Genomic DNA, 24,692 nt, shown 5'->3' with positions numbered 1-24,692 from the left:
ATCTCCTTAAAAGATATATTTAAAGGGCACCTTTCCAATAGAAAAATAATAAAAATAAATCTTTAAAGGAAATAATAAGCATTTTAATATAATTGTAATCTCATGTAGAAAAATTAGCCAATATCCCTATGATAAAAACATGAATACCAGTATAATTAACAAATGGCAAAGTACTTCCAGAGACATTTTAATCATTATATTTAGTGGAATAATAAAGGATGCTGAGAAAAAACAGTCTAGTTTCCACAACAAAACTTATCACACTTGGATATTTCTACCCTGGGGTAATCACAGCTTATATCACTTCTGTTTTCATACTGCCACAGTCTTCAGGCTAATAATTTTTTAATGGTTGCATAAAGTACCATCTGTGAAATCTGCCATAATTTTACCAGCAATTCCACTTTTACTGGAAATCTAAATTAATTTAAAATTTCCTGAATTACAAAAAAAAGAAAAAAAAACTTACACCAGTGACTACATGCCTGTGGCTGTTCCCTTAGAGAATTAATTCTGCATTTCTTACAGTAGTATAAACAGCTCATAGCACGATCAATCAATCAAACTAGTCTTTGCTGAACATGTCAACTCTATCACTCAGAAGCTGTGTGACATGGGGCCAGCATTGTGGAGCAAGCAGCTTAAGCCACTACCTGCAATGCCAGCTTCCCATATGGACATCAGTTTGAGTGCCAGTTTGTGTCCCAGCTGTTCCACTTCCAATCCAACTCCCTGCTAATGTGCCTAGGAAAGCAACAGGAAATAGGCCAAGGATAAGCACTGCCACCACCAACGCCAGAAAGCTGGAAGAAACTCCTGGCTTCGGCCTAATTCAGCCCCAGTTGTTGTGATCATCTGAAGAGTGAACTAATGCAGGAAGAGCTCTGTCTCCTCTCCCTCTCTCTCTGCAATTCTTTCAAATAAAGAAATAAACATCAGAAAAAATTTAAAAGATTGCATAACATGGACAATTTAACATCTCCTCAGTTTCCTTATCTGTAAAATGGGGATTATAACAATACCTATACTCAAGAGTTTATTTGGGATATTAAATGAGTTAATATAAAAATAACACTCAAAGTAGTACTTGGTCAATATGAAACACTCAAAATGCTAGTCCTGTATGCTGCACATTTTACAAAACATGAACAATACCTTAAAAATTACAATTCATAAAATTAGAGTAAAATGATTTATAATTATTTTTGCATCTTAAGACATATAATCACATTCTTTCAAAACGACTGTCCTAATACATAATCCCAACAATAAACAAGACTATGAGAGTATTTGCATCATCTCTGCACATACAATGAATATAAACATCGCGACAACACAAAACTACCAGGTTTTATAGATCATATCTGAATACAAAAATAGGCTCAACTCACTTTGTAAATGTGTACCTAGCTACCATTCTTCCTTCATAAAGGATCTTTTCACATTAATGTTTACTTTCCTCTCCCAGAGTCTATCAACAACCTGTGCTTCTGGATGAAAGTAGCTCCGGCATTGCACATACTGCATGTGGACTACATATGCGGTCTATTTAACAGCTTGCTAACCGTGGATAATAAAGAGAACACTTGTTTCTTCTGAAGTCATATTCTTATTTTGAACTACTTGATGTATACATTGTCATGATTTATTTATACGTTGGAACTGATAAAATGAATCACTTTATAAATGCTCAACTGAAATGCTTAACAAACACAAGGTTTCAGAAACAAGATCTTTCAACCTCACCTCAGATCTTGTCACAAGCATTTAAAGACAGGAACATTTTCCATATTTGTAACAAAGCAAAAATCTGCTTTCAAATTACTTTAGCCAAGTTACCTTAAACATTCAGAATTTAAATATACTGAAGTTTTAGAAATCAAAAATATCTAATAATGTGAATTTTCTTTTCCAAAGTAAAGCAGAACTTCTTACTAAGTGCACAGCGTGATCTATTTCCTCAGTAGTAACGCCTGGTTTGATCATCCCTGCAGCAATGTCCAAAACTTCTCTAGCAAGCTGTAAAAGAAAACACATCCAGAAGAAAATGACAGAGAACCAGAAATCTGTACTTCTTAGACTCTGAAAGACTAGTAAAATGAATCTGTAATTATCTGTAAAAATTAAGCAAACTAGTAAGCAAGTTACTAAGTAAGCCACCCCAATTTTTATGCAAAATAAACATACATCCTAAGGAACCAACTGATTAAAGACTGAATCTTCTCATATTTCTGTAATGGTACAGGATGGAAGCAGAAAAAAAAAAGTGAATTTCTTGCATGAATCACAGCAAGCAAATTATAAGAACACTAACTCTTTTAAATTAACAAAAAAGGAAAACATATCAAATAACTTTTAAACAAAGTGCTGCATAAAAAGCTTAAATTTAACATCTAGATAAAAACTACCAATTATTTTTTTTAAAGAATATAGATGTGATTTTATCTGGCAATAGTTACTAGCGTAAACTTGAGATATTTTACAACAGGATCTTTAATACGAGCCTTAAACTTTGTCCTGTAACTATGAATACACAAAGCAACAAAATATCACAAAAATCTGGTTCTTCTAAAATTAAATATATAAACAGTAATACAAATATCAACTAAATATACATCATCCACCAAAAATTAAATATTTGAAAAACTATGGGGGCCCGGCATGGTAGCCTGGTGGCTAAAGACTTCGCCTTGCATCAAATGGAATTCAAAATGGGCACCAGTTCGTGTCCTGGCTGCTCCACTTCCTTTCCATCCAGCTCCCTGCTTGTGGCCTGGGAAAGCAGCAGAGAATGGCCCAAAGCCTTGGGACCCTGCATCCACATGAAGACTGGAAGAAGCCCCTGGCTTCTGGCTCAGATTGGTTTATCACTGGTCATTGTAGCTACTTGGGGAGTGAACCAGTGGATGGAAGATCCTGCTCTCTGAATATCTGACTTTCCAATACAAATAAAATCCTTAAAAAAAAAAAAACCTATTGAAACAACTATGGCTTGTCAGCCTTATGACATTTCCATCAACCTTAATAAAGCAACAGGATCACTGACTGTGTCTGCGTCTACATCCATCCTTAAACATGCCCCACCCTATAGGAAAAAAACAATTCTTACCCTACACACAAGTCGCATCCCTTCTATATCTTCAGCTGAGAGCAATTTAATTTGAGAAGTGCCTTTAAGAGCCTGTTCAGATTCAGACATACCTGCAATACAAAATCAGTAAGCAAAACGAAAGTTAACAAACACATAGCATTTATTAGCAGAATCATAACCCAGATAACATAATAATCCAGTCTATCACACAATATTTCATCATCAGAGATTATCCAGTTAGCTTTTTTCTAAAAATATTCAACAAAAAAAGAAATTGACTTTACAAATTGAACGAAGAATTCTAAAGAACAAACTTTCTATCTGCTAGAAATCAGCCAGTACTTACAGAGCATACATTATCTGCCTCAGTATACTAACAAACTCAGAGCATGACTGACATCTGAATGGCAAACAATTTTCAAGTTGATTTCATGATCACCATCTAATGAAGCATATATACCAACAAATGACATATCTATTTTTTTGAAACAGAAATCCAAGTCAGTGTTTTTCAAATTGCAATGTCACAATTTACAGACACTAATTTTTGAATAAATAAATACAAGTATCATAAAGAATAAGGATAAATGTTGCTCTGAAATGTTTGCTGTCATACTTGTTATAAACCCATGTCTTACTTTGACATAGTCAAAGAAGTCTGAAAAATACTCCCCTAAGAATTCTTATTAATAAAATTAGTTTAATTCAAAGCTTGCATACATTCAAGTGTAAGTCAGTAAAGCAATTATTTGAAAATATGACAAAATTAATATAAAAATCAACAAATCTTTATAAAGTAACTGATAAAAGAATTTCAAGTGAAATATCAGCAAACAGAAGAGGTCAAGATAGCTCAATTTAGCAAAAACTAAGCATTTAATTCATCATTGCCCTTAATTAAGAAAACAAAAGTAAGTGATCATCTAGAAAGAAACACTTCTGATAAAACGGTCAGTTTCAACTTTAACTCGGTGACACACTCTCAAGCCAAGAACCAGCATTACAGGCTGCTTACAAACAGCACTGCTTTTCACAGTAGCTATGATGACACCTGGCTTTCTCCTGAGGGAAAACAAGTCATATGTCCTCTATCTACTCATATTCAATGAATTTCAGACAGATAACAAACTTTTATCATACACACAACAAAATCAAAATCATGCAAATATTACAAGAAAACATGGGAAATTATTTTTTGTAACCTCTGAACCAAAAAGGTTTTTCTAGGTCACAAGGCCAAAGAAACATCTTTAAAGTTTTTTTTTTTTTTTTTAAAGTCAGATATACAGAGAGGAGAGATAGAGAAAGATCTTCCATCCGATGATTCACTCCCCAAGTGAGCGCAATGACCAGTGCTGCGCCAATCTGAAGCCAGGAGCCAGGAACTTCCTCCAGGTCTCCCACGTGGGTGCAGGATCCCAAAGCACTGGGCTGTCCTCAACTGCTTTCCCAGGCCACAAGCAGGAAGCTGGATGGGAAGTGGAGCTGCCGGATTTAGAACTGGCGCCCATATGGGATCCCAGTGCGTTCAAGGCAAGGACTTTAGCCACTAGGCCACGCCACCGGGCCCCAAACAAACATCTTTAAAACACTGATAAACTTTACTACATAAAAAATGTTGAAAGTTATATATACAGTAACAAAATGTAAATGGTCAATTGAGAAAAAAACTTCAGTGCATATATATATAAAGTCTATTGTTCTTAATACAAAATGAACCTCTACAGATCAATATTGGGGGTACTAATAATCTAACAGGGATAGAGAAGGCTACAGATATGAATAATTCAAAAAGATAGAAAAACTCCAAATAACTTTAAACATGACAGTATACTCAAGAATGTGCATTAAAATAACAATTAAACACCTTTCTTTCATCTCAGATTAGCAAAGACTATATGCATAACAAAACATTATGCTGTTTTCAATAGGAGCAGCAATTAGTAAAGTGTCCAAAATCTCTAGAAGCAAATCAAAACTGACCTAATTACTCCACTTTAGGTTCATCCAAAGACATACTCTCACAGGCAAACAAATGTAAATGAAAGAATAATTACTGCAAATTGATAAGACAGGAAATAATCTAACCATCCATTAGTGAGTGGGAGCCAGCTTTAGTAATTTGTGATAGACTCACACAATGGAATATTTCAGTCAACAAAAACAAAAAGAGAAATGGTGTTATATGGTATTATATGAAATGTTTTTAAGATATATAGAGACTACAGCAAAGCAAAAAGGTGTATATAGTGTTTTCTTTTGTAGTGAAATGTAGAAAAGAAAGTTAAATGTGTGTATACATGAATTCTGTCTAGAAAGTTGTGCAACAACCTAGCAATAGCTGGTTCACTAGTCTTAGGAGTAGGACTTGCCTTTCACTGCATGATATTTTATTCTATTACAATTTACCTTGTCTGTATTTTAAAATACAAGCCAATGTATTTTATTCAAGAAAATTAGACAACAATGAAATACATATCAATAAAAGGTTATCATTCAAACTTCAATATTTTTTTCTTTCATATACCTGAAATAATGCAGTTTAAGTTTTAAAATTATATTTATAAGAAGCAGTTCTTCATCTACAGAACCAAACAAAGGCAGCTTACCAAAGCAGATGAAATCACATGAAGTTGCTGTTGTTCAACCATTTTGGACATGTAAACTCAACTATTTCACACAATCCTACATAAACTACACTGTGAGACCCTGAGGTAAGAAACTGCGCCGAAGTTGTTAATTCCTGTCTTCTCTGGGTATCTCACTACCATAGCTATAAAATGGAGAAGACAACAGGACCTACCTCAGGAATGCTGCAACTGTTAAATGGAGTAACACGTACAAAAGAACTTAGCTCAGTGCCTGACACACAGTTAAGCAAAAATAAATACCAGTTACTATTAAAGAAGCATCAGCAGCAGCAGCAGGATCTTCATCATTACTACCATTATCCATGCTACTATTAGCATTTCTATTATTGCTACAGTCCAAAATCTTTAGGCAGGCACTCACTCAGACCTCTACAATCTGCTTTAACCTAACTACAAACTTAGGCAGGATATCTTAAAAATCAAATCTGGACGTGCTTGTTTTAACTTAAATGCAGAGGATGCTATAACCACACAAAATACAGTGTTATTTTGGAGTCTATTAACAGCTAAATAAACAATGTTTCAGAACTGGGTAGATTTCAAAACAGTGGATCTACTCTCAGTGTTCTAATATCACTTAAGAGAACAAAGATCATGTTTAGTAGAATTCCAGTACTGAACCTTTTCTACAGGAAATGGACTCTTCACAGCAGCCATCAAGTCAACATACTGCAAACTGCAGCAAAACTTACCTAGGGGATGATCAGCATAATCTGGTCTCTGAATATAACTTGGCACTGGCCTTGTTGGCATCTAAAAACATGAAAGAGGTAAGTCATATACTAATTACTGACAGAATAAAATTCAAAAAAAATACTAAAGTTCACTTAGGTTTTTAAATGAAAAAATGTTGTAAATGACATCTAAAATACTGTAAGACAAATCTGGTACACAAAGACTAAGCTTTACCTTGTGCTAGCCTTTTCTTACTAACTTTACAAAAGGAAAGACCACTAAGGATTTAAGATTAGATACCCCACAAAACACACTCCTGTGTTGGTTCAAACTGACAAACTAACAAGGTACCCAGAAGTAAACACACATCAGTATGCCCAGAGTCACTAATGTTGGGAGGCTGGCTTAAGGAATCTTAAGATACTTGATATTTTTTCAAAATTTCCTTTAAAAAAAGAATTTAAATATTGAAGAATGCAAAATGAGGTACAACATAAGAGAATTTCTGTATTATAACTGAGTCCTCTGGAGCTGGATTTTCTACACTCTAACCCTGGATCTGCCCCTTATCATTATTGTGATCTGTGGCAAATAACTTAAACTCAGCCCAATTTCCTCATCTGTGAAACAGACTAATGTATCATGGGAGTTTAATCAGGTAATATTAATAAAAGGTATAGCCTACATACAAAAAAGTGATAAAATAAGTAAAACTCTAAGTCCTATCTAAAGATCATAGAAAGGAACAGGAGTTGCAGAAAATCTATCAATGTAAACTAAGGCAGGAATAAATACAAGTTTAAAATGTTTCAACAACGAAGGTCAGGAGTTGGTGTTGTGGGTTAAGGTGCTTCCTAGGAGGTCTACATCCCATATCAGAGGGCCTTTCTTCCTGATTGTAGCTACTTGGTAAGGCACACCCTCAGAGGAAACAGTGGTGAGTCAAGTACCAAGTTCCTGCTGTCTTTCTGGGGGACTTTTATTTGGTTCCGGCTTGGGCTTATACAGCTATTGTGGTCATTAGGGGAGTGAACCAGCAGGATTGGGGAATTTGTTTCTCTGCCTTTCATATAAGTGAAGTCAATTTAAAAGAAGAAATTTCAAAAGAAGAGTAATATACATAATCATCGTGCCAGCCAGAATTATCTATATGACTATGTAACACTATTTTAAAATCTAAAAAGTTTTAATCCCTTCATCTAAAATTTCTCCCACTTTTCCCAAGATTGCCAATTGTCCCTACTGACTCCCAAACATTGTCCCACAAGAGCTAAAAGCTAGAATGCAAGTCCTTCCGCAAATTCTATCCTGATCCTGTGATTCACTACCATAGGAATAAAAATTATAGGTACCCTTTAAATGAATGTTCAGTTTCATTACCTTATTTACTCACCAGTGGATAGTGTGGTCTGAGTTTACCAGTATATCGGTAACCTGCCCATGGATCAGTGTTAATATCACCCTCCATAGACCAGGAAGACACTTCTCGTTTTGCTTTTTCATCCTCTGGGAGATGGGTAGACAGCAGCAAACAGATGGCAGAATAAGAGAAAGGAATGCTTCAATGATTAAGCAACTGGATGTAGCACACTTTGATTAGCACATGTTTTGAAAACAAAGCCCAAGAATACATACACAAAAATCCAACACATGTCCACTGTAAATCATCAAAGCTATTACTTTTCCATTATAGTCACTAGTTTTCAAGTAAACACTAAACATATTCTCTCTACAATGTCAATTTTTAAGGTCATTTTAAAAATATGATTTGTAAGTTAACAAAATCTTCTCAACTGAGAAAAGATATTAAGAGTGAATTCTATTAAATTAATTAATTCTATTAAACTATTTAAAATACAAAATGGATAGCTGGTATAATGTAACAAACTAGTCTAGCTTATCCTTATTCTGAAGTGAAAGTGACAAGAATACCTGCTTCAATTTATACTCTTGCACATCACAGAGTCAATATGGGGGTCAAAGAACTATTTTTTTAATTGTATGGTACAATTCCATAGGATCTGGGATTTCTCCCCATCCCCAAATTCCCACCTCTGTCTGATTTACCCCATATTATCACAATAGTATAGACCTTCATAAGGAGTCATAAGTCCATCATTCTGTTATTTAAATGTGCCCTAACACTGCTGGTACAGATGTCAGACAGTCTAGCATCCCATTGGCTACAATTTCCAATAGTTTCATTGAGAGTCCATCTTCGATTTTGAAGTAGGGATGCACACTGCATTGTATCGTCACAGCTAGATATGGTAGTCTCTACCATGCATCACTACACATTCCCTTAAATGAGAAGTCATGAAACCAAGTCAACAACAGGAATGAAGTTAAAACAAAAACAAAACAAAACAAAAAAAATTATAGGACCATGGAGTCGAAAAAACATGCCACTGCAAAACCAATGCATGGATAACAAAAAGAAAACACAAAAGCATCTTGGATAAGATGATGCCACCGTGAAATCCATGAGTTAGCGATGAAATTGACAAGAGAAAAGAAACTGGAAGAAATGAAAATGAATTCAAAAACATCAAAAAACACGGGATGCAGTAAAAACAGTATGGGAAGGATTATTGAACATAATTTGCACGATGGGCTTCCTTATATTAGAGAGAACATGGTATTTGTCCTTTTGGGATTGACTTATTTCACTGAGCATGATAGTCCTTAGTTGGGATCTTCTAGTTGCAAATGGTATAAGTTCCTTCTTTTTATATTCTGAGTTATATCCCATGGCGTAGATATACCACAGTTTCTTCAACCACTTCTCTTTGGACAGGCATCTGGACTGTTTCCATGCCTTTGCTATTGTAGATTGTCCTGCTGTAAATATAGGATTACAGATCCCCTTGCCATAGGTAGTTTTCATTTCCTTTGGGTATATACCTAAGAGTGGGATAGATGGGTCATTTGGCAGGTTTATTTACAATTCTCTAAGCACTCTCCATACTGATATCCATAGCAGTTGGACTAGCCTGCACTCCCACCAGCAGTGAAGGAGGGAACCTTTCTCCCCACATCCACACCAACAGGTGATGTTGAGTTCTGAATGTAGGCCAATCTCACTCGAGTTAGGTGGTACCTCAACGTGGTTTTCATTTGTATTTCCCTAACAGCTAGAGAACCTGAGCATCTTACAGTGTCTGTTAGCCATCTGAATCTGTTCTTTTGAAAATGCCTGTTCATTTCCTTTGCCGAATCAAAGCACTTTGAGGTAACAACTGGCAAGCACACAAAGATAGAACCAATCTATTCATTCACACTACTCTAGAAAATAACACATTTTTGAACATCAGGAACAAAACTTTCCCATGAAATGTAAGGCAGAGGAGAAATGAAGACACAGGGTTTCTGCCTCAGAACGCTCTTGAGGAATGAGCAGGGAGAATGCAAAGATGTAATACCATCCACAACTTTCTGTTGATCTGCATTCCTATCCTTCCACAATCTATTTTCAAGAGAATTCAAAGATCTTGAACAATAATTTAAAATGAAAGAAGCCTAGAGAAGCAAGCTGAAATTTCACAAGTTCTGTACTCAAACCTAGGTATGATTTACTTACAGAAATGTACACTTGAAAACAAAGTTATGTAACATTTTTAGGCTAAATTTGATCTGAGCCTTAAATAATAGACATAATAGATTTATAATCTGAGCTGAGCTGAGATTGGTGGCAAACTGCATAATTTTTTAGAAACATGAACAGGTAGAACACTGTAAATAAACACTAGTAGGTAGTCTTTCAACCATCACAGTATAACAGGTAATGCCTGATACTTGCAAGAACTTGTCCAAAACTCAGTTATAGGCTGCTTCTGCAAATCACAGAAAATGAATACTTTCATAGGGACAGGATTTTCTGATCAAATTCTTATAAAAATAATAATGAAATGGTTAATGGGCACTTATATTCACTTTACATGAATTTGTTTATTTAGTTTGTTTATTTAGTCCATAGAATAAGCCTATGATTTCAATAACCTGCTGGTTATATCTAAAGGGTAAGTAAATAGGGCAGCAGTGTAGGACAGTACAGAAGTCCCAGTTGGGATCCGGCTAGGCACCAAGTATCCCCAGTCCCAAAATCCTGGTTTTGGCCTGGTCCATTCATAGCATTTGGGGAGTAAAACAGCATATCAAAGATGGATCTTTATCTGTCTCTGTATGTCTTTCTATGCATTTAGAATAAAATTAAAATTACATAAATAAAAAGAAAAAAAGAAACAATCCATGATTGCAGTTCAGGGGAATAGTTGGGAGCAGAGCAATAGAAGAAAAATTGTTAGTTGCAGCTTTTAAAAGCACAGCATATCTATATCATGCTTTTGGCTACTCAAACAAGGTCATACTCTTCCCCCATTTACTTCAGAGAAGTCGGAGACAAAGAAACACAATAAAATCAGTGATTCACTTAGTGTAGAATGATAATCTTGACTTGTGCAGTGCTACAACTTTCACAGATCAGACTAAGGGTGCACACTCTGCCAGAAGCCACAATGTAGGAAATATGCACCCAAGTATTGCTACACATGCTCTCACTTCATGGCCTGACAATCAGACTGGCTGTCCTTGCTGTAAGACACAGAAACACTCCATCAAGGTCATTTACGTTATTCACACTTCAGCACTTCTTGCAGTCTGAAGAAAAAAATCAAGCTCTTGCAGTCAAGAAAATTCCATGTTTCACATACAGACTCTATTAAACATTTAAAAATGAAATAATAGAGCTCAGCGCCGTGGCCTAATGGCTAAGTCCTCGCTTTGAACGCCAGGATCCCATATGGGCGCCAGTTCTAATCCTGGCAGTTCCACTTCCCATTCAGCTCCCTGCTCATGGCCTGGGAAAACAGTCCAGGACAGCCTAAAGCCTTGGGACCCTGCACCCGTCTGGGAGACCCGGAAGAGCTCCTGGCTCTTAGGTCCAGATCGGCATAGCTCCAGACTGGCACAACTCCAGCCACTGTGGTCCCTTGGGGAGTGAATCATTGGACAGAAGATTTTCCTTTCTGACTCTTCTCCACTCTCTGTATATTTGACTTTGCAATAAAAATAAATCTTCTAAAAAATGAAATAATACCAATAATGTCATATTCTCCTCTAAAATATGAGAGAAAAAAACTTTCTCATCTTAATTTATGAAACCAGAATTACTCCAATAACAAAATTAGGCAAAGACATTAACAGCCTATTATACATCAATATGCCAAATTAAAATCAGGCAGCCTTAGTCAGAAACCAGCATACTACACTTAAAACAAAACCCAGAGTCTACATGTTCTGTTTAGGAGAATTGCTTGCTCTATTCTCACCAGCATTTATAAGAATCAAAACATCATCTTTAAAATTTTTTTTTTCATTTTTTTGATGTTTACAGAGTTGAAAGAGATGCGTACTCATGTGGACCTCAGATTAGGGTGGGGAGGGTCGAGAAACGGGGGAAAAGCGGATGAGACAACTGTCTCCAATCTCCTTTTAAGATACCCTAGACCTTGAACTCAAGAATCTTTTCCCCTAATATGATTCTTGATACTTTTCTTGCTTTAGAGCTCATCCTTCTCCACACTATGCCCTTCTCTAAGTCTATCACCCACAGTAGTGTCCTGGGGTCAACCTGCTTAGGTTGTGAAAGGTACGGAGCTGGCCAATTGAGGGCTACCTGCATCCAATATGTCCCAAAGGAATAAAGAGCAATAGGTTCAGCCAGTCATGAAAATTAGCTCCCCCAAATCCAACAGGGCACCATGTAAAGGATGGCACTGCACTAAACAGAAGTGGAGATGAAATCCAAGCAGCCAAGACCAACACTGATTGTCCATTTCACAAAGGGAACACCTGCTATTCAGTTCTTTTATAATACAGGCCAAAATGAAATAGCTCTGCACTTAGAAATCTAGTGTTGAAGACACAGGTACACTGCAATGAACTAGCAAACCTGGAGGTCAAGACAGAACCTAAGCTCCCTTACTTACTGTGTAACCATGATCCTTTGTATTTTGCTGCTCTGTAAAATATCTAACACATTAAAAATATAACATGTAATGAATGTATTAACAACATTTATTTAAACTTATGTCTACATTTGTGGCAACAAATCAGAATAAACAAGTCTTTTTGTACTTGATAAGCCTCATTCATTCACATCATTTTCATCTGACTAAATCTCCTCTCCAAACAGCCTATATCATCATTAGACACAAAGTTACTTTATCCAAGCACAGAAAGTGTTTGTGTATCGTTAAAAAAAGCTTATTTTATTTCCATGTCCTTCAAATGGCAATTTAACTGACCTGAATTACATATGCCTTGGTAAAAGAATTTACCAAAGCTCATTAAATCAGTTCCTAAAAAAATACACAAGTCGATGAACAAAGCATATGAGTATCAGTAAACTGCTGATATCAGTAAGCCGCATGAGTATCACTAAGCTGCAACAAAAATCTTATACTAAGAAACATGTGCTGCTGGTCAAGCCTTCATTCAACAGGGAATGCCCTTTGTCTACTCCCATCTACTGTGACCAGCTACCAGGCTGCCACAGCCAATCATCATGGTACGAGTTCATGCAGGAACAGCTGAAGCAGAAAGATTAGTTATATCACAGCTGTATGAGCAAGACTAACAACAGTAGCTAAGCAACAGTCAACTGTTTCACTTTATACACATACACGAAGTAAACTCAAAAAACAAAACTAACCATTAGACTATGGGTAACAACATTAAAACACGAAATAACAAGCTGCAATCATCACTCAGCATCTGCACCGGACTGGCTCCAAGGCCTGACCCCCACCCTACAATCAGAAATGAAACTCTTAGTCAAAGAGCCTTGACAAAACATTCGGTGCAGACATTTTTAATAAATATTTTCAAAACACAGATGAGAAACCCACAAATATGGAAGGCTGGATGGAATATAATGTTGAGTAGAAAAAACAATGTGAATTGAAACTAGATAAACAAAAGTAAAGCCAAATAGTTAGTATGCCCCCTGCCTGCAATGTACAAACACTTCTAGAAAAGGCAACAGAATGCCAAGAGAGCAGAGCTGTGTTAAGACTGTCCAAGCAAGATTTAAGAATCTTAGCAGTTAACTCATGTTTTCAAGTTAAACATGTGAATAAAGACTAAGAAAGATATTACTCAGGCACACTTTTGTTATCATGCGTATCTACCATACCACAAAAAGTCATTATACAGCTTCAGTACATTTCAATATATACATTTACAAACAGTAGAAATATCCAAATAGTAAAGACACATGGTCCCACTTACTTGCTTTCTTATGTAGTAACTTGTGAGTAGCCCAGCTTCCTTTAAAACATTCCTAAAAAATCAAATAAGAAATTAACGTCAGGTCTTCCTTAGTGAAAAACATTTTTAAGCAATACAAGATACAGCCACTGCAAACTTTATTTGCGAAAACTAAAGCCTCTGACTCCACAAATTAACCAAGGAAAGTTCAGAAAAATAGTACTTACTCAAAATTTCACTTCAAAAAGCAATCTAAAATTTATTTAAAATAACAAGAAGCATTATACTATGTTAAACAGCAGCTATAGTTATACTTCAATTGTATGTTACCAAATTGATTTGAAATATTTCAGAGAAGTTAATCAATCATAAACATGAAAAAATAACAAGGAAATATTTGCAGATTTTTCCATTATTTACGGGAATGAGACTCCCACACTCAGTTACACATACACGAAAGTACCCATCTGAATATCATATTCAATATGAGAGACATAAACTCTGATGGAAGGGACTAGTTTTATAGTTAACCACAGCTGCCCAGAGCCAGTTTATGCCTGGCACATCACAGGGTTCCAGTAACCTATTAACAGGACAGAATAGAGAGCATCTGTTTAGCATCGTGGCTAAGACACTTTCATACCATATCCAAGTGCCTGGGTTCAATTCCCAGCTCCAGCTTCTCACCAATAAAGTCTATGAGGCAGCAGTAATGGCTCAAAAAACACCTACTTGAAAAACCTAGATTGTGCCCCAGCTTTTGGTGTTCTTGTCTTACCTCTACCTAAACAAAAACAAGTGGCAAAAAAAAAAAAAAATTAACTAAAAAGATCAGATTTCTCATTCTCATTTGTGAAAACGTTTGTGTAATATTTTGAGACCCCAGTAACAAGCTGGGGAACTAAATTCAAATAATAAACCAGAAAATAATTCACCCAGTGATTTGTTTTTACTTTTATATGGTTTCCTTCATAGACTTTAAAGATACTCAAATATTATGAATAAAATACTAAAAAAATTCACAAATGCCTATAAATTGTGTACCACTGAACACACTGAAAAAGTAAAGCATGGACAAGAGAAAAGTTAAGAAAAGTAAATGGGAAAATCATTAGTACTATGTCATCATCAAGTCACTTTACACCAGGGACACCAGCTGCCCTCGCTGTGGTCTGTCAGCCCTTCCTCCTGGGCCGAGGGCATCACCACCTCCCCTTCACGTTCCTGGTGTCCTCACAGCCTGCGCCCCATTTACACAGATCCTTTCACACTGCAACTTATCACTGCACAGAAGGTACCCATACACCAAATACTTCCCAATTTTTTTAGTTTAAACTAAGCTCCCTCTTTTAGGGAGGACGGCAACTATAGCAGACAGAAAAACAGCTCCTGGAAGACAATTCTGTCTACTAACAGGAACTTGTGACTAAGTTAGCTTACAAAAGCAAACCAGATCAATGGAGACAGTCATCTTGGTTCCTCCAGATGGGCCAATGTAATCATAGAGCTCCTAAATGCTGGAGGATGGGGTTGGAGGAGAGAGAAGACATTAGGAACAGAGCATCAGAGACAGAGTTAATCCATCATGTGCCTAAAGCCGGAGGGAGGCGGGCATAGGGCAGGGATGTGCAGAAGGAAAAGGAAAAGTTTCTCTCCTAGATGCAGGGGTAACACAGCAGCCAACACCTGATTTAGTCCCAGCCCTGAGTCAGGCTTCTGAACCATAAGCCATAAGGCAGAACCATAAGATAATGAATTTGCTTGAAGCCACCCATTTTGTAGTAATTGGTTATAGCAACTATAGAAAGCTAGTACAGAATAGAAACTGAGTTTATTCATGCTATCAAGTTGCAAAAAAAGACCCCTCAAAAGGGTGACACAGATCAATTTTCCCGACCTACAATACAGCAAACTGGTAGAAAAACATTTATCAGGCCCGGCGCAACAGCCTAGTGGCTAAATCCTTGTCTTGCATCCACTAGAATCCCATATGGGTGCCAGTTCATGTCTCTGCTGCTCCACTTCCCATCCAGCTTCCTGCTTGCGGCCTGGGAAAACAGCAGAGGATGGCCCAAAAGCCCTGGGACCCTGCACCCATGTGGAAGACCTGGAAGAAGCTCCTGGTTCCTGGCTTCAGATCAGCTTAGCTCTGGTCACTGTGACCACTTTGGGAGTGAATCAGTGGATAGACGATCTTTCTCGTACTCCTTATATCTGCCTTTCCAGTAAAATAATAATAATTTTTTTACTTAAAAAATAATAAAATTTACCAAATGACAGACCTGATAAATGCTTTCCTACCAGTTTGCTGAAATCATGGGTAGGGAAAAAATTGATTCGTATCACCCTTTTGAGCATTTTTTGCAAGTTGATAGCATGGATAAACTCAGTTCCTCCTCTGTACTAGCTTTCTATAGCTGCCATAACAAATTATTACAAAATGGGTGGCTTCAAGATTTATTTCATTTTTATTGCAAAGTCAGATATAAGAGAGGAGGAGAGAGAGAGAGGGGAAGATCACCCGTCCAATGATTCACTCCCCAAGTGACCTCAATAGCTGGAGCTGAGACAATCCAAAGCCAGGAGCCTCTTCCTGTCTCACACTCGGGTGCAGGGTCCCAAGGCTTTGGGTCATCCTGGACTGCTTTCCCAGACCACAAGCAGGGAGCTGGATGGGAAGTGGAACAGCCGGGATTAGAACCAGCACCCTAATAGGATTCTGGAGTGTTCAAGGCAAGGACGTTAGCCACTAGGCTACAGCACCAGGCCCAATAATAATAAATCGCTTTAAAAAAAAAGTATATTTACTACTGCACCAGAAATGTATGGTGTTAAAATTGGTTCAGAATCTCCTCTAAAATAAGAAGCAGTAATTGCTTCAGTTTTTTTCACATCTATGGAGAATATAAGAAAGGTCAATGTTAAACTATAACGAAGACAGGATGTCATCACAGTGGTGTAGTATGCTAGGCCTCTGCCTAAACTGCCAGAATCCCATATGGGCACTGGTTCGAATCCCAGTTGTTCTACTTCCGCTTATGGCCTGGGGAAGAAGCAAAAGATGCCCCAAGTTTTGCTCCTTCCACCTGCCTCACGGAAATCCGGAAGAAGCTCCAGACTCCTGCCTTTGGATCAGCCCAGCTCTGGACATTGCAATCATGGACGGGGGTGAGCCAGTAGATGGAAGATCCCTATTTCTCCTCCTTTCTGTTAACTCTACTTTTCAAAGAAAACTAATTTTAAGCAAAAAACTATAATGAAAAATCATAATAATAATTTAACATCGGCACTACTTCATTTGTCACAGAACCTTACACAGTAGGCAGAACATCCTCATTTTACAAATGACAAAACTAAAGCATACACAAGCTAAGCAGGACTGTGACCGGCAGAACTGACAGCCTGACCCAGGCCACCCGACTTCAGGTCATTTTTCCCACTGCTTTACTCTGTGTGCACATGTATGTGTCTAGGTTTTATGCTCAAACAGTAAGCAACGTCCAACTTGGTACTAAAAAGCTCAAGGATTTTTTTTATAAGCATAAAATTCTAAGTCCTATAATTCTATCCTCAAATCAGGAAATGACTATTCTCTTAGTTCTCAGTTACTTCACATACAAAGTGAGACTGACGCCTCCTCTAATGTGTTTGCTCTCCCCAGGAGAGGAAAATACAGAGGCTTAAATGAGATAACGCAATTAACACCTACCAAAAAAGAAGCTACCTTGGTGTCTATCACATCTTAATATGGATTCATTCTGAGACACGTGTCTTTAGTCTATCTCACAGTGTGAACTTCATGTTACACACTTAAAAGACCGAGACAGAACTGACTACTTAACACCTAGGCTATGTGGCAGATACCTTCGCAAACGCAGAATGTTATGATGCAAAGCACGACCATACTGACAAACACAAACCACTGACAAACCAATGCTTACTTCACAAATGTAACTTCAGAACAGGAGAGAACAAATGCAGGTTAATGTTATATACGAAAAAGCCTTTTCCTAATTGTAGATGGAACTATAAGCTGCTTTCTTTATTCTAGAACAGACTTCAACCTGCCTGCTCCACAGCTATTCTCCCCTTTCCTTACCACAAATACAATCCTGCAGGTTAAGCTGCTACCTGTAACCCTGGCCTACATAGCTGGTATCCCATATCAGGGTCAGGTTTAAGTCCCAGCCAGGTGGCTTCAGCTCCAACTCCCTGCTAGTGCCTGCAAAAGCAGAAGATGGCACAGTACTTGTGCCTCTGCCCCCCAAATGGAAGAACCGGATGGAGTTTGAGGCAGGTGGCTTCAGCTTGATCCAGCTGCAGCTTCTGCATTCGTCTAGATGATGAACCAGCAGACTGAACAACCAGTTGATCGTTCTCTCTCCCCTGCCAACCACTTGCTTTCCTTCCTCCATTTTCATCACTAACATAAAGTGATTTTTAAAAAACCAAAACATGAAAATAAATAAATCTGAATTAAAAAAAAAAGTCTGTTCATGTTGAAAGATGCACAGCACTGGGAGCTAATTCTGTCAAGTCAAATGCCAGAACCACCTGGAGAGCGCATAATATCGGTGTGGGTGTGGCCTAGAAGGGAAATAGTGGGCACCTCCCTTGGGGCTACCACTCTCACTGGACAGCACGAAAACCAGGACAGGGGCAGGGGTGGCCAGACAGGAAAGGCACCTGCCAATAGGTGTATGGGCTAGATAGTAGGTTGGTTTGGTTGCACTAGGCTTCAATGCCCACTGACATGTGCGAGAGCTAAATGGGATGTGGGACAGACTGAACAACCCTGCAGTACATACTGGCAAACATGGGAACCAGAGTAGGGGGCAGAACTGGTGGGGGCTATTGGGAGTTGCCCCAACTAGGCTGCAGCTCCGACTAACCAGTCTTTCTGAAGCTGCAATAATTAACATGTCCTGATTACTTACAGCAACTTCTTTTTAAAAATAATTTATCTTTTAGTTCTATGTTTCCCAAATAACATTTTTTTTAAGGTCTGGTTTTTTGTTTGTTTTTGTTTTCCATTTACTTGAAACGCAGAGTTGACAGAGACAGGACAGAGAGATCTTCTACCCAATGGTTCATGCCTCAAATGGCCACAACAGCTGAAGCTGGACTAGTCTGAAGTCAGGAGCTTCTTCTAGGTCTCTCACGTGGGTAAAGGGCTCCAAGCACTTACGCCATCCTCTGCTGCTGCTTCCCAAGGGACATGAGCAGGGGGGTGGATCAGAAGTGGGGCAGGCAGGAATCAAATAGGTTCCCATATGAGATGCCAGCATCACAGGCACCATTATTACTATGGCCCTAGCCCCTGTCTCACGGAGAGAGAAAAGCCACAGGACTTAGTTTAAAAAACATGACTTGGTCAGCAGTGAAACTATCTCACATCATAAATATAATCAGCAAAACTGATAACATTATTTGAGTTCCATTTGGTTTCCATCTTTGGTTTAGTTAGCCTATACTGTTCAGGTTTCTGGCATTTGTAGGCTGTGCAGGAGAACAACAGGAGACAGGTGCCCTAGAACTGTAGCCCATCATTTTAGAAAGCACAAGGTGGGCTGGGCCTGAAGCAAGATTCCACCAGGCAACCATGCTAGGTATAACTCACTTTTGAAAACCCCAAAACGAGGTTCAGAATACTCCCAGGACACCTGTTTGGCCTGCGGGAGCAGAGCCACATCGTTGTCAAGGTGTCTGGGTTAGAGTTCCAGTTCTGCTTCCTGCTAGTGTATGGGCCTGAGAGGCACCAAGTAATGGCTATCCATGTAGGACCCTGGCTTTGCTTTACAGCTTCCAGTTTGGGTTTATCCTGCAACAGCCCTTCTAGGCACTTGGGAAATAAAACAGCAACTAGGAGATATGGATGCTGGGGGAGGAGACAGATAAAGAAGCATAGTTTCTCTCTCAAATACATAAATAAATGTATACATGTAGGCCAAAAAAATTTTAAAGATTTATTTTTATTATGTTTTTACTGGGAAGGCGGATATACAGAGAGGAGAGACAGAGAGGAAGATCTTCTGTCCGATGATTCACTCCCCAAGTGAGCACAACGGCCGATGCTATGTCCATCCGAAGCCAGGAGCCTCTTCCGGGTCTCCCACGCGGGTGCAGGGTCCCAAAGCTCTGGGCCGTCCTCGACTGCTTTTCCGGGCCACAGGCAGGGAGCTGGAAGGGAAGCAGGGCTGCCGGGATAGAACCGGCGCCCATATGGGATCCCAGGCATGCAAGGCGAGGACCTTAACCACTGCGCCACAGCGCCGGGCCCGGCCAAAAAAAATTTAAAAGTCTCTTCAAATGCAGAGCAAGATTACAGTAGTGGGAAACAAAGAGGCATTACCAGAGAATGAAACCAACAAGTCTAACATTTGAAAAATCAGTTCCTGATTGGACATTTAAAAAAACCAAAAAAATAACTTAAAAATAATTTCCCATAACTGGGAGATGTAAGTTTCCAAAATGAAACGTTCCATAAAGTAAAAGAACCAAGAATAGTAAGGCACTCACATGAAGTTTCATAATACTGGGGACTAGAGAAGTTTCATCAAGCTTTCAGAGAAAAGGGACAAAAATGACAATGTAGGACAGAGTATGGGCCGCAATGGCACCAGACTTTCCAATATGGCAAGATAAGATTAAAATGCTGGGTCTGGCGCCGTGGCGCAAGTGGTTAAGGTCCTCGCCTTGCACGCCTGGAATCCCATATGGGCGCCGGTTCTAATCCCGGCAGCCCCGCTTCCCTTCCAGCTCCCTGCCTGTGGCCCGGAAAAGCAGTCGAGGACGGCCCAAAGCTTTGGGACCCTGCACCCACGTGGGAGACCCGGAAGAGGCTCCTGGCTTCGGATTGGCATAGCATCGGCCATTGTGCTCACTTAGGGAGTGAATCATCGGACGGAAGATCTTCCTCTCTGTCTCTCCTCTCTGTATATCCGCCTTTCCAATAAAAAAAATAATAAAAATAAATCTTTAAAAAAAAAAAATGTTGAGAACGGTGGCCCAGTGTAGTAGCATAGAGGCTAAAGTCCTCGCCTTAAACGTACTGGGATCCCATACAGGTGCTGGTTCTAATCCCAACAGCCCTATTTCACATCCAGCTGCCTGCTTGTGGCCTGGGAAATCAATAGAGGACGGCCCAAAGTCTTGGGACCCTGCACCTACATGGAAGACCTGGTTAAGTTCCTGGCTCCTAGCTTTGGATCGGCACAGATCTAGCCTTTATGGGGAGTGAATCATTAGACGGAAGATCTTCCTTTCTGTCTCTCCTCCTCTCTGTGTATCTGCCTTTCCAATAAAAATACATACATCTTAAAAAAATGTTGAGAAATGAGTTTCCGATCTACCATTCTATGTTCAGCCAAACTAAAAATCAAGTCTTAGGATATAACAAGATGGTATTTTCACATTAAAGGGAACCTCAAAAATGCACTTCCCACACAATCTTCATCAGGAAGTTACTACAGGAGATACTATACAAAAACAAAAGAATTTAACCTTGGAAGAGGAAGACTGACACAAATAAGATAGGAGGAAATTGAAGGGAGTGTGAAGACAGCGGCAAGAGAGACCTCAAGATGACATCTAGACACAGCTGACGTGCAGGGAGTCTCCAGAGACAGATTTCCAAGGTTGAATCGATTAAATGACTAATGTACTCACAAGAATTGAGAACAGTTTTACACAAGTGTAGGAACATTTAGAGATTAAATAACAAACGTTAAAAAAACCATAAAACAGAAAAGGAGACTGAGAATTTGTACAGAAGCATTTGACAATATAAATGAAGAATAACATATTGTTTAAAAGTTACAAAGTTAATTTGATTATAGTAGGTATTTTGCCTCAATGATATTAAGACAATAAGCAAAGTCAGTCAAGAAATGCTTAAAATTAACTTTCTGTGAATTAGACTCAGTATGATATGAAATATCCTTAAAACATACATGAATGCTCAAGAAACATATACAAGGCTTAAGATGTAAATTATCATCCAGTAAAAAATAGGTAATTTTTAAAGAAAAAGACAGGATCTAAAATCAGATGTGATTTACAGAACATGAAAGCTGCCAATCTCCCATATAGCAGTAATACCACCCCACTGTCAGATGTCGTAGACAGTAACTGATAGTGATCATGAAAATGCCAAATTAAGATAACCCATGATCTACAGCCACAGTAATAATTTAAAGTAGCTGCTCATGGCAATAAAAACCCTGAATGTTGAGATACTCAATAGGTACTCAAGTTCAGAGTGAGACTGGAAAGAGAAGATGTTTAATGTCACCATCTAGGTTGTTTATAAATTTCATCATCTAATTGCTACAGTACAAATCACAACATTTTTTAATCCTCTCAGAGTCATGGGAAAGCAGTTAATGCCCCCCAGGAAAAAAATGCTCCCCTACACACATATAAACATATGCATGTAATTTTGTCTATCCTTTCATATTAAAATCATTTTGACCAAAGCACGGAGGTGGGTGTCAGGCATTCATCAATAAACAAAGGCAAATTCCTGCCCATTCTGCAACAAAATCACAGAGCTAGCTACAAATTTACTATAAAAACTTAAGTCATAAGAGCTAAAAAGAGAAAAAACATACACAGTGCTATGAGAAGAAGAAGAAAATACAGATGGTGTCAAATTGTGCTAAGAATTCTGGTCTATCCCAGTTATAATAGAAAGCCATTAGAAGGTTTTAAGTCAAGAAACAAACAATAGACTTGAATTTATGACATCCTGGGCAAGTATCCTGGAACTCAAAATTAAATCATTTTCCTTTCATTTTTAATTTAGCTTCTTTTTATTTGAAAGGCAAAAAGACAGAGACAAACAGAAAAATCATCACACCTCAACTGATTCCTCAATGCCCTCAATACTTAGGACTGGGCCAGGCCAAGGCCAGGGGTCTCCCACACAGGAGGAAACCACTCAAGTACTTGGGCCAGAGCAACACATCAAGAACTTAGAACGAAAGCAGACCTCTGCACTTGCACCAAAGATTACCCCCAAACACCTGCCCTTAAAGCTCCTTTCCCTCTAATGTGTATGACACACAAATTGGTCTTTTAATACAAGCAGTCAAAACTTGCACAATAATGTGCAGACATACAAATGATCACACAAGCTCTGTACAAAGTAACCCTCATAACACAATTGTTCTACGATCTTAAAACTTTTTTTCACGATGTTTTCTATTATACTTGAAAGTTACAAAGAGAGAGAAATGGAGAGTGAGATCATCTATTCACTGATTCACACCCCTCCAAAGGGCGACAACGGCCAGAGCTGAGCAGGCCCAAAGCTGGGGGCCAGGAGCCTCTTCCAAGTCTCCCCCAAGGCTGACAGGGACCCAAGCGTTGGGCCACACTCTGTGCTTTCCCAGGCCATAAGCAGGGAGCTGGATCAGAAGTACCTGGGACTTGAACTGACTCCAATATGGGATGCTGGCATCTCAGGCAGAGGATTAGTTTACAGACCATAATGCCAACCCCCAAATTTAAAAGTTTTGTCAAAATACTTTAAAACTTCCTGTCACTTAACAACTTACAGATAAATTAAAAATAGTATAGCTAATTTGTCTGGTGTACTCCAATTGAAAAGACTGGAAATGCTGATCAAACAGAACAGATTTAAACGTTACCTCCTCACTTTACAATTAATAAAATTGGAAGGAACCACAGCCTGGCAAAGTCTCATATCCCTTTCCAAGTCTGGTTGGGTTTTTCTGTTCACTATTTTCTATTTGAGAGACACAGACACAGCTGTCCAAGGGTTCACTCCCCAAATTCCCCTAACAGGCAAGCTCAGACCAAGGTGGAAGCCAGGGGCAAGCAGCACAATGCAGGTCTCTCACATGGGAGGCAGGAACCCAGCCATCTGAGCCATCACCTGCCATTCCCAGCGTGTATATCCTCTCTAGGTTTGGAGTAGATTCCAAATTTTATCCTTTATACTTTATGTACTTCTGAGGGTTTCTTTAATGTGAATGACGTTTTTACTGGTGTTTCTGCTTCACATGTCATCCTGCTTCGTGCACAGCTATGTTAATCACTACATCACCAGGCTCACCTCACTGTGTTCCTAGAGCTGCATTATCACAGTTTCAGAAAGGCAATGATATCAGCATTCCTGGTCTTTTCCAAATATTTCCTCACTTAATTCTTTGGTATATTTTACCTTTGTGGGTCAAAACATTTTGATTACCCATTTTTGTAAAACATGATGTGAGTTCATCCTTGAGAAACAAGAAAACCAGACAACTACATACTTCGCTGTCCATGTGCGCACTATGATACACAGTGGTCAGTCACTGATGGTCTTTGAAGGAGAGGCATCAGTGACTGTTACCGGGCATGTGTGCCATTTACCCAGTGACCCATGGACTCAAGCCAGCAGCGAAGCCTGTACATCCTTTGATGACTTTGCATACTGTGGTAGCCGCAATGTTACCCAAATTGTTGGGTGACTGGTTTTATTTAACTGAACTGTGGCAACTAAATTCACTGAACTCATACAGATCAGACCATACAAAAAGAGGTTTGCCTTCACATAATTAGCAACCTAATCCAATCTATTTATGCAATTCTAAATAGATTCTAAAGACAAAATACTTCTTCATCACCCAGCATCCACATTACCTCAGAGGCTGATACACATTTCTTTAATGACAGTCATGTGCCAAATGATTCAGGAAACACAGAAGCTTCCACCCCAAACAGACAAAAAAAAAAAAAAAAAAAAAAAGGAGGGGTCGGGGAACAATTAGACAGCCAGTATAAGAGAAGCGTTTAAAAATACTACAAAGTAAAAACCTCCACCTAATTTTAAACATTACAAAAAACACTTTGCCTACTTGTGACATGATGATTCGTAACTAAAGAATACTGAAAGACTACACATTTTTCTAAAATATTCAATTTCAAAACTAAAGTCAGGGCAGTGGCTAAAAGCACACATAACGAAATCAGGCTTGTATCTTAAGTTGGTCAAATAT

The 24,692-nt window shown here is 38.5% G+C and overlaps 1 protein-coding gene across 2 annotated transcripts in view; it reads right to left on the bottom strand.

Moving 5' to 3' along the window:
• The window catches only part of METAP1 (methionyl aminopeptidase 1), a 62,818-nt gene that overhangs the window by 17,876 nt on the left and 20,250 nt on the right, over positions 1 to 24,692 (bottom strand). For both annotated transcript variants that reach the window (XM_040966551.1, XM_040966550.1), the window contains 5 exons: positions 13,708 to 13,759; positions 7,811 to 7,923; positions 6,435 to 6,495; positions 3,110 to 3,201; positions 1,936 to 2,019 (listed from right to left, as the gene is read on the bottom strand). In XM_040966551.1, the coding sequence (XP_040822485.1) occupies positions 1,936 to 2,019; positions 3,110 to 3,201; positions 6,435 to 6,495; positions 7,811 to 7,923; positions 13,708 to 13,759 (402 nt within the window). The remainder of the gene's footprint in view (positions 1 to 1,935; positions 2,020 to 3,109; positions 3,202 to 6,434; positions 6,496 to 7,810; positions 7,924 to 13,707; positions 13,760 to 24,692) is intronic.

The sequence above is a fragment of the Ochotona curzoniae genome, unplaced genomic scaffold (genome assembly GCF_017591425.1).
Source record: "Ochotona curzoniae isolate NIBS_2020 unplaced genomic scaffold, NIBS_Ocur_1.0 scaffold_4506, whole genome shotgun sequence".
NCBI classification, from domain to species: Eukaryota; Metazoa; Chordata; class Mammalia; order Lagomorpha; family Ochotonidae; genus Ochotona; species Ochotona curzoniae.
The sequence above is the reverse complement of the archived record's forward strand: the minus strand, read 5'-3'. Positions and strand labels throughout refer to the sequence as shown.